The sequence below is a fragment of the Anarrhichthys ocellatus genome, unplaced genomic scaffold, assembly GCF_004355925.1.
Source record: "Anarrhichthys ocellatus isolate YVR2014 unplaced genomic scaffold, GSC_Weel_1.0 scaffold11, whole genome shotgun sequence".
NCBI classification, from domain to species: domain Eukaryota; kingdom Metazoa; phylum Chordata; class Actinopteri; order Perciformes; family Anarhichadidae; genus Anarrhichthys; species Anarrhichthys ocellatus.
Window position 1 is genome coordinate 1,499,334 of NW_022280041.1, and position 10,668 is coordinate 1,510,001.

At 44.2% G+C, this 10,668-nt stretch overlaps 1 protein-coding gene across 2 annotated transcripts in view; it reads left to right on the plus strand.

Annotated features, from left to right (window-relative positions):
• The window catches only part of LOC116385484 (wiskott-Aldrich syndrome protein family member 3), a 24,255-nt gene extending 14,722 nt beyond the window's left edge, over nucleotides 1-9,533 (plus strand). The window contains exons 4-11 of one of the 2 annotated variants that reach the window (XM_031850978.1): nucleotides 2,202-2,355; nucleotides 2,593-2,710; nucleotides 3,710-3,778; nucleotides 4,256-4,300; nucleotides 4,601-4,734; nucleotides 5,253-5,552; nucleotides 5,729-6,132; nucleotides 6,719-9,533. In XM_031850978.1, coding sequence (XP_031706838.1) covers nucleotides 2,202-2,355; nucleotides 2,593-2,710; nucleotides 3,710-3,778; nucleotides 4,256-4,300; nucleotides 4,601-4,734; nucleotides 5,253-5,552; nucleotides 5,729-6,132; nucleotides 6,719-6,876 — 1,382 coding nt within the window. In that variant the 3' untranslated portion in view covers nucleotides 6,877-9,533. The remainder of the gene's footprint in view (nucleotides 1-2,201; nucleotides 2,356-2,592; nucleotides 2,711-3,709; nucleotides 3,779-4,255; nucleotides 4,301-4,600; nucleotides 4,735-5,252; nucleotides 5,553-5,728; nucleotides 6,133-6,718) is intronic. The other variant, XM_031850979.1, reaches the window with a different exon arrangement.
• Nucleotides 9,534-10,668: the final 1,135 nt, after the last annotated feature.

Consider the following 10,668-nt stretch of genomic DNA (forward strand, 5'->3'; position numbering starts at 1 on the left):
GAAAGGAGCAAGGAAGGAAGGGAGTGAGAATGAAAGAAGGGAGGAAGTATCACCAGTGAAACATGTGCCTTCTGTCCATTCTACAAAGAAATAAATTGCTTTTATGTTTAAAATCCCAAATTAAAAAGCGTTACTATTATGTGTTATTGTTAAGATGTAAAAAAAAAAAATAAAAAAAAAAAAAAAGGAACCTACAAAATGTGCTTGACCTATATTCTATATATTCTACTTGCTTATCTCATTGGTTGTTGAATTTAATCTCCGCTGCTCTGAAATGCAAATCGTTGAGTTGAGTGTGAATGTGCAGCAGCACAAAGGAGAGGTTGCACTCCATGACTTCTGTGAATCCCATTCTCACACTCTGGTCATGGGAAAGGGACGATGCGTCAGACCCTTAACTGTAACTCTAGTTCTCCGTAATAGTATTGTTCATTCATCTGAAACACCTCCTGTGTGTCCTGCAGGATGCTGCACATCCCAGACTGAATATTAACTTCTTATTAAACCATCGTAGTGCAGGTTCATTCAGGCCCGCTGCAAATCCGTCTGTTTAATACGTTAATCTGGTGATTAGCAGCAATGAAAACATGTGTGTGTGCATGTGAATGTGCAGAGAGGAAAGATGAGCGTTAAAGTCAGAGCGATGAGGACGGAGGAGATAGAGGTGATGGAGAGACGGTGTGTGTGTGTGTGTGTGTTACCAAAGAAAGAGAGGAAGAAGCAGCTTGAGGTCTCTTTGAAGATGTGTCTGAATGAAAGTTGCATTAGCTGCTAGTTTTGTGGATTATTCATTTTGCCACGGGGACAGAAGCTTAGGGAGGAATGATCAAACAGAGCAGACGCAAGTGTGTGTGTGTGTGTGTGTGTGTGTGTGTGTGTGTGTGTGTGTGTGTGTGTGTGTGTGTGTGTGTGTGCTGACTGCAGAGTCTGCACACACACACACACATCCCTGTACTTCTGTCTTTGTGAGGACACTCGCTGACTTAATGCATTCCCTAACACCCCCAACCCTTAAACCTAAACCTAATTCTAAAACCAAGTCTGAACCCTCAAACATGCCTTTGAATAAGTGAGGACCGGCCAAAAGAAACTGTAATTGGTCCTCACAAAGATAGATGTACAAGAATGCACACACACGCAGATCAAACGGCCAATCGCCATTTCGTTTTTGAGGAATTCGCTGTCCGAGGTTGAACCTCTCACACGCCTTCTTTCTGACAACACCACACACACACACACACACACACACACACATACACATACACACACACACAGTGCAGAAGTCAAGTAAATCAGTGGTAGGAACATATGTCATATTGACACAGTTTAACCTGATTATAAACAGAGCGGATCGAGTGTGTGTGTGTGTGTGTGTGGTTGGTTAACCATCTGCTAGATCCTGGATAGCATTACAGTATTGTAGTGTTAAATCTCCTCTTGGGGGGGGTTAAGGGATTGACACATAAGTGTTGTCTGTCCCTCACTCTCTTTCCTCTCCGTGTCAATACTGGCTTCTGTTATATGAAGACACGTTAATTATGCTGCAGTCCTACACGCTGCAGAACACACAAAGCATTTTAACACACACTGTTTTTGCTCCTGTGCTTCCACACACACACAGTGAACACACACCTCTCTTGCTGCTGCAGTGTGTGTGTGTGTGTGCGTGTGAAAGATCCTTGTTAAGCTGGTGCAACAAGCTCTAAGACTAATCTGTCCCTGCTGTCCTATTATCACCTTCTGTGTGTGTGCGTGTGTATGTGTTAATGTCAGAGTGCATACAGTGTCTTTTTAATAATGTATTCGTCTATATGCATGTGGGTTGTGTATTATTATTATTATTATAGGTACTTAAAAGCGCATAAAACCTTTCAACTTGTAGTATTTGATCTCCTGTACTTGTACTCCTTTAAGCAACTTCCTACATTCCCAGAATGCCTTTAAACGCATAGAGGTGTGACATTAAGTTTCTGGGACTGCATCCACGGTGGCATCCTGTTCGGTGTTACTCCATCTACTAAATTGTTAAAATCTAATTTGGAAAGAAGTCAAAGGAAAACACAGTCGAGTACGCTGAGTCCATAAATTTAGCTGCCGAGCCGACCCTTGAAGAGTTAAAACAGCCGTTTCTTCGGCCTCTAAGTTACTCGACTGTTAACTGAATCTTTCTCCGTTCTGCATGTTTTTTTGCCTCCTTCCAGTCTCCCTGCAGGACATCAACATGAGGAAGGCCTTCAAGAGCAGCACCATCCAGGACCAGCAGGTGGTGTCGAGGACCTCCATCCCCAACCCCGTGGTGGAGATGTACCGCCGCTGTGACAAACCTCCCCCGCTCAACATCCTCAGCCCCTACAGGTCAGCAGATCAACATGTCGGTAGTTTAAGAATCGGTGTGAAACAGTTTGTAGTAAATCGTGGCGTCCAATTTACTATTATTCAGTTAAGTTTGTGGGTCCATTAGCTTGTGTTTTGTGTCATCTGCTCCTTAAACTCTCACACATTTTCTTTCAATCTTTCACCCGACTGACAACCCCCGCCCCATCAATCCCAAACATCTGTTCTTCACCCACTGTTCCTCATTCCTCTACGCAGAGACGACAAGAAGGACGCGCTGAAGTTCTACACCGACCCGTCCTACTTCTTCAATCTGTGGAAGGAGAAGATGCTGCAGGCCACCGAGGACAAGCGCAAGGAGAAGCGACGGCAGAAGGTGTGTGTGTGTGTGTGTGTGTGTGTGCGCGAGTGTGAGTGAGAGACTGAAAAGTAAATGAAATTCATCTTGTGCTTTAATCTGTATTTTATTTTTCTGCATAATCGTGTCCTTTTTTTAATGCTGTTATTTATTTTTATGCGTTCCTATCTTACTGTGCTCACCGTTGAGGTTTTGCTTTGTCGTGTCTTTGGTTATTAAATCAGCAGCAGGTGGACAGACTCGTTATACAGAGATAATAAATGACAGTTCTGTAACGCCATATTCACATATTTGTGCAAAGATGTAGCTCCTTTATGATGTTACAGTTCAGGTTTTTGTCTATGTCACAGAAGGAAAAAGCTTAAAGTGTAAATAATGCAATTATTGATGGCTGAATTCCATTTGGCTGCTTCATGCCGACTTACACATATACCGTTCGACCAAATAAGAGATGTATCTGAAAATGTTGAGATTATACTGTACACACGTATATCCATATATGGCAAAAACAACTTTTTGTTTAACATTTTTGTAATTTAAACCTAATTCATGAATGTTTTCTAATTCAAGTAACATTTGCCAGAAACGATAAGGAATCTCGTTTATTTTGTCCAGTTTGAGTTATTGATATTGCTCACTGTATTCAAGGATACAAGGTAATAATAATACATATGACTTGTTTAGCGTTTTAACCCTCTCAACCCCAAAACTCGCCGGGCAGGATTAAAAAGCATGTTTTCTTTAAACAATCGCCAAAACAACACCGTTTGTAACGTCATTATCGTCTTTGAACACGGAGCAAAAGAACATTTTATTCTACATGTCTCGTTTAATATTATTTACCCAAATAAACCGTATAATAATGGATTAAAATCCCTCTCTCTCTCCCTCTCTCTTCCTCCTTCCTTTCTCTAATGTATCTTTAGAGTCACCTGGTCTTCTAAGACCCACGCCCACCCTTCCTCCTCCTCTGCTCAGTCTAACGCACCAGCTTGTCTTTCTCCCATGTTTCCATAGGGCTGTCCGGCCCACCCCGACAGGCCCCACTCCAGACAGGCCCCACCCAGGAGCCCCCTGTCCATCTCCGTAAGACAACCCAGACCCCTAACTTGCCTTTTCCTGCTTCCCCCACCTCCCCCACTTCACCCCTCCACACTCCACTCACACACATCACACACACACACACACACACACACACATTGTAGAGGATGTGAGACGCACACAGAGAAACACGTTTTTATTAAAACACACACACACCTTCCCTTCCGTTTGTGTCTGTGTGTTGCCACCTCACCGTCTCTCTAACCCTCTGTGATTGGTTCCTGTTTTGTGTTACCAGAGTTTTGGCTGTGTTGTCCATCGCCTGCTAGTGTGTTTACTAGTGTGTGTGTGTGTGTGTGTGTGTGATGGGTAGACTAGTGTGTGTGTGTGAGTTTACCCCGTGGTGAAGGAGCTGGTGACGGGGTCCTGTTCTCTTCCTCTGCCATCAGTACAATCAATAATCAACGACTAACTCTCTCTCCGCTCTTCTTTCTACCCGTCCGCCTCCGTCTCTCTTTGTAGGAGCAGCAGAAGCAGGTTGAGGACCCGGGCAGAGAGGTGAAGAAGGTCAGTGAGGATTCATGCCAGCGTGTCATTATCTTTTGTTGACTTCCTTCTGAAACTAGCATGAAGTTGGCAAAGAATGAAAGACCGCAAAGTAGCGTGAAATCATCAATATAATTGTTTTGCGTTGCTGACCAGTAGCAAACTGTCTTGACATTGTTGACCTTTGAGGATACAAATTTTCCATTGACCCCCTCCCCCGAGTTTCCCCTCAACTCGGGGGAGGGGGTCCCCCCACTGCTTACATTATTCATAAGGTAAGCGACATAAATTGTAAATATTTATTTATTTTTACCTCTGAAGGTGCGTAAGGCTCGTAATCGGCGTCAGGAGTGGAACGTCCTGGCCTACGACAAAGAGTTCAGACCAGACGCCAGGCTCACGCCCTCACCTTACCATGGCATGTCCTCAGAAGGCTCACTGTCCCCTGATAGCAGGTAAACAAACACACACACACACACAGAAGCTGGTTGACTGGGAGTACATGCACACACAAGGGGACAAACGCACATCGGTCAGGTTAGGTTTCCTGCATTGGGACGATTAAAAAAACAACTGGCCAAACTGACTTTCTCATTTTTCCACAGCCTTAAAAAACTATAAATAGTATTGAGATGTTATAAATAGTATATAGTGTGCAGGTATTGTAACACAACCACTCAAAGTCTCACATTCTAAGCACAGACCTGTGATATAGATTGAAGCAGCACCAACCCACCTGCTGTATTGTTTAAAGGTCCTTGCTGCCCTCTTCTGGTGAAGGTAAATCACAGCACGTGAATTTATATTTCATGTCAAGAAAAGACGAGATCAAACTTTGGATCACTGCAGCAGAGAATTCAAACACCAGATGTGCAGAATATAGATTAAAGAAAAGGGCTGTAATCAGAGAGAGAGAGATGTTTTAAAATGTGTTGAACTTCGACCGACCGCCCGCTCCCGTTCCCTCCAACAGGTCAATGGCGTCCGACTCTTACCCCGCCAGCCCCAACCACCCCTCCACCCAGGCCCCCAGCGCCGTCCACCCCGCCGACCACTCCAGGGACCACCTCACCGCTGCGCCCCAGACTCAGTCCCTGGATCGGGTCCTCAGGCCGCCCAACCAGCCCCCGGGACCCGGAGGGCCGGCGCCGGCAGGGCGACACGCGGCCTCCCTGGGCCGGACCCCGTCGGGACACGGGGTCCAGGCTGGTGGAGATCCCACGGTCAACGGGCCGAGGCAACAGTCGGTTAAGGAATACCGGGCCGGGCACGGGTAGGTTTTCTCATCTAGATGAGGTTTTACTGACTTTTAATGTGAATGTCTTTCTGTTCATGTATTTGATGGTGTGTATTTTCTACTATTTAAACAATCTGCATAGGAGCTAACCGTTTCCATTGAATAAACTTTATTAATCTCACACACTTTCTTCTGTCCTCCTCCCCCACCAGCGGCCAGCCCTCCACCATCCCAGAGTACTACATCCCACCCGCCCCTCCTCCTCCCCCTCCCCCGACCATCCCCTCGGCGCAGACCGCCTTCGACTCTACTACCGCCCCGCCCTCTGCCGCCGCCGCCTCTGCCGTCCCCCCCACCTCCTCCACCCTCTCCCGTCCCTACTCCCCCTCCCCTCCTCCTCCCCCGGCCAACTACGTGCCCTCCCCCTCCCACCCTCCGTCGGGCGCGCCCCCGGCCGCCCCTCCCCCGCCGCCACCCGGAGCCCCCACGGGCTACCTGGCTCACCCGTCGCCGACGCATGCCGTGGACGGGGCGCCCTCGGCCAGGAAGTCCACCATGCCGGGGATGATCCCGATAAGCGACGCACGCTCCGACCTGCTGGCAGCCATACGTAGAGGTACGTGTGTATGTTTGATTAAGTTTATATTTAATACTATTTATATTAAATACTTTGATTTAGAAAACACTTAGCCAACCACCTTCCTAGTAAAAGTAGGACAACAGAAATTAGGTGATCAAAGTTATATTAGATTATACCACATTCAAACTAAGGTAAGTATACAAATAAGTATACTCCTTCACACCTTAAACACCCAAAGTTTGAGAATTTGGGATTTTGCATTGGTGACTTAAGGTGAGTGTACCTTCCCCTTAAATCAAATAATACAGTATTAAAATAATAACAAAGTCTGAGCATGAGTAACCGACTGCTCTTGTAAGGCTTTCATCAAAATAAAACACCGGCACAAAAGCTGAAAGAGAAATAATGGCTATTTCATTAACAGTTGTTGTTTTGTATAGTAGTTGTTATGGCGATTTCTCAGTCACATGACGGTCCTTAAATGTAAACCGGCCTCTGATGACACATGATACCTGACTGCTGTTGTTGAGCTGTTACCAGGGACCCCCGGAACTTCTAGTCACATCCCCCCTGCTCACTCACGTCCTCCATCCTCCCCACTCCCTTCCTCCCTCCCCTCCAGGCATCCAGCTGAGGAAGGTGCAGGAGCAGAGGGAGCAGGAGGCGAAGAGGGAGCCCGTCGGCAACGACGTGGCCACCATCCTGTCGCGCCGCATCGCCGTGGAATACAGCGAGTCCGACGACGACTCCGAGCTCGACGAGAACGAGTGGTCCGACTAAGCGTTTAGTCTAAAGAGTGAGACGAGGGTGGGTGGGTGTTTGACAGAGGTGGAAACATTGAGATGGAAATGAAGGGGTTCGGATTAATGTTTAGCATTAACAATTTCACAGAAAGAATAATCAGTAAAATTCATACATTAACGAAGCCTCTGTGAACATCGAGCGCTTCAACAGCAACAGGTTGGCGACTCACTCGCACCATTTCAGCCCCCGCCCGCTCATCTTTAACCACTTAACACTCGGCTGTGAAAAACAAAACCTCTCCCTTCCTTCATATTTGCTAATTATTAGCAACGCTACATGTGGAGAGCCTGTAACAACTGTAGTCAGGTGGACCCCCAGTGAGTACGGGGGGGTAATGTGTTTACAAAGCACATGGTATAGCACAAGAACAACTCATTATACTGCAATCTTAACTTATCTGCCAAATGTTTGAGAAAGAATTTATAAGAACAATCAGGGAATACAAAATATAAAGGATGACTCCGTCGGGCCGTGCCTGTTTACGAAACATGTGCACTCCGCTTAAGAGCCTACACTGTCATTTTGGGAGTTTGGTCATTTTAGTAACCAAAGTGAGACAATAGATTCAGCATCAAAATCATCTCTGTGTTGTGAACTTCGGGCTCGTGTGCAGTGCTGATGGTTGATTAGCATATAGCTTAGCATAATTCCCTAGCGTGATCGTAATGTTCTGCAGGGTGTATCGTTAAACGATACTTTAAATCAGGAATAAAAACTTTGGAGCTACTTAACGTTTTGTAAGCGGGCCTCTTGCTTGAGTTGTAGCTTAAACAGGAATTGAATACAAACTGCTCTGTGAAAATGTGCTGAAGTTCATAACGACTGGACAAGCACCAGGTGAAAGAATCCACAGAAGTCAGAGGGCCAAACTCCCAGAAAGTCAGTGCAGTCCTTAAACTCTCTCACTTTGTGACGAGCAGTGTTGTGCAATAGATGAAACTGTGACGAAAGACGCCACCCGCCCATGTTTACGCTGGTTTGGGAAAACAAGCGCCACTAGCTTTGTTGAATCATCATTTTTATTTTTGCTCTTTTTGTAGTCGTTCATGACATGAAGCCTGACATTTCATTGACTGTGTGCCGTGTGGTATTGGTCTTAAATAAATGCTTCAGCTCTTAAACACACACCGGAGCTGCAATCACACAAGCTTGTCATCCTACCGCTGTCCGTTGGAGGCTTTGTGAACGCAGCCCCGCGGACTATAAATGCATATGTGTAAGAGACCTGCAACAGTAATCTCCAGTATATTCTCTCTCTCTTTTCAGTATAGGTTTGGCTAATCCTCGCTATGAGCTGGTTGGACTGTAGTGTTTTTATAATGTGGGTTTTTTTCTTTTTTTTAAATTGTGCTGCGGTGAGTTGTTGACTTTGGTTTATTTTTAGGGTTTTCTACTCAAAGCCAGGATCGAGGTACCAGATAAAGTCAGAGACGCCAGTTAAAGGATAGTTCAAATCTCGAGCCAAAGCACCGTCTCAATATCCCGTAAAAAGCAGGATTCAAGCAGCATTCAATGCTAGATTTTGCCTCTCTTAATACTAAATATATAGATATATATATATATATATATATTCATTTCCTGTTATGATGCCGCTCACATGCGCTGCAACAGGAAATAAACTGGGACACGTTTGGAACGTTTACAACTGTCGGTGCCACAAATTGGCAGTAAAGCATTCTGGGAAGTGTAGTGCTCCTATATTTGGTAGCACCACCTCTTTTTTTTTTTACGTGAAAGACATTCACCGATACATAGAGTATTTATCCTTTTATGTTAATCTCCTTGTGAAGACGATCTTAGACGATTTTAAAATTGCTTTAATTGAATATTTAGCACTTAATAAAAACAGCAATTAGACTACATTTGAATGTGTAGCCTGCTTCACATAAAGAAATGCTGTTAAAGCAGGTGTTATGTAACCATGATGTCTGTAAGAGCATCACATTTTCCAACCAAGTTTGGCCTATTTTTAACTTTTGATCTTTAAATCACCAAAACGAACGAGCGTATCGGTTTATGACAGAAAACATTACGATTTTGAAAGAGATGTGGCTCCAAAGTAGTTATTTTGTTGTATATAAAAACCACACAATGAGGAGACGGCTCACTCTGTTGAAGAACACACATTTACAACTGGAAAACAGACCGGACGATGGAGGGATGGTTGGTATCGCATTTATGGACTTTATTGAAGCAAAAAAGCACTTAGACACAGGACAGATTCACCAAGGAACACAAATATCTAAGAGACCTAGATACACGAGTCTCCGTGAGTCCTAGAATAAGAAGATGCTGGTAAAACACTGATTACCAATCATTCTCAACTACCAAATCTGGGAGACAAAGTACATCAAAGTCTCGTGTCTCTGAGCGGAGGCTCAAGAAGCCGATATTTCAAATCAACCTCGTGTTTCTGTGGCTACTGGCTTGTGAGAAAACTTCATTACGTGTTGAAAATGTGAGAAATGAATCATGTTGTATAGACTTTTGGCGAGGCAGCCTGTGAAGTAAAAATACATTTTGGGGTAATATAACATAGACAATGGAACAAAAATAAAACTGTGTTGCACACTAAAACAAACTGTAAGCGAGTATGCATGTAACTATAGACAATAAATGGTGAACAAAAGTGATCTACTGTCTTTTGTTTTAATGACATACCTTTCTCACTGACATTGTGTTGACGAAGTCGGACATATTTGTGATTGATTCATTTGAGTTGATATATTGTGATGCCGTACTTCATATTAATCCATATTTTTAAATGTATCATATGTGACGTCACCCCCCAAAAGCTCTATGAGCTCATCTGGTTGTATTATTGTACAATTAACCTAACACGTATGTGATCATTTCCTATTAAAGGCCTCACTTCTTCTCTTCTATATCATCTCCACTTAATGCTGTTAGGTGATGCGTGTCTGTAGATTTTCTTGGAATATAAACGACTAACGTGTATTCAGCAGTTTCAGTCCTCTCATGAACGATGACGTAAATGCGGCAGTCCATCGCTCCACTTCTGTCGCCGTAGCGGGCCTTGGCAGGCCGGAGGAGGAACCGATGGGTGCTGTTTAGGGAGTGAGGAGTCATATTTTGGGCCACAGATGGTGGCACAGCAGAGAGGGAGGTCAGTGGAAAATACAAAACCAAAACACCACATAATAGTGAGAAAATATCTGCTGCCCAAAGTGTATCAGTCAGAAGAAAAGCACAAATAACAGTTTCAGGTGATGGAGTTCTGCATCTTCCTCGCATCCGTCTTTCCTGCCGGGGTCTAATTTTAGCCTGGAGTCTAAGTTTGGAACCAAAGACTTCAGATGAGCTTTAGATGCACTTTGATTTATCTGATGTCGTAAGAGATGCAACCAATCCTCCCGAGATGACTCACACATATTCAAGTCCAGATGCTTGATTCTCTTTTTCCTGTGCAGAGATGAATGGCGTCACAAACATAAAGCCAGTTAATTGCAGTAGCAGTGACATGAGTCACTGTTAGCTAAATCATTTCAATCTCACAGACTGGATCCGGTGTTTGAGAGACGGTGAATAATTATACGATCATGTCAGTGAATAAATGACACTGCATTACTGCAGACCCTTGAGCAAAGTACACAAGTTATAAATATATTTTTACATTTGAACATTTATCAACACTTTTTTTGTCCAATCCCCAGTACAGTCCCGTACCTAATAATCTTATTTCCTTCTTAAGAGATATTCAAATTAATAATCCACCTTTAAACTCTTTAGCGGTGTTTTAGATAGATA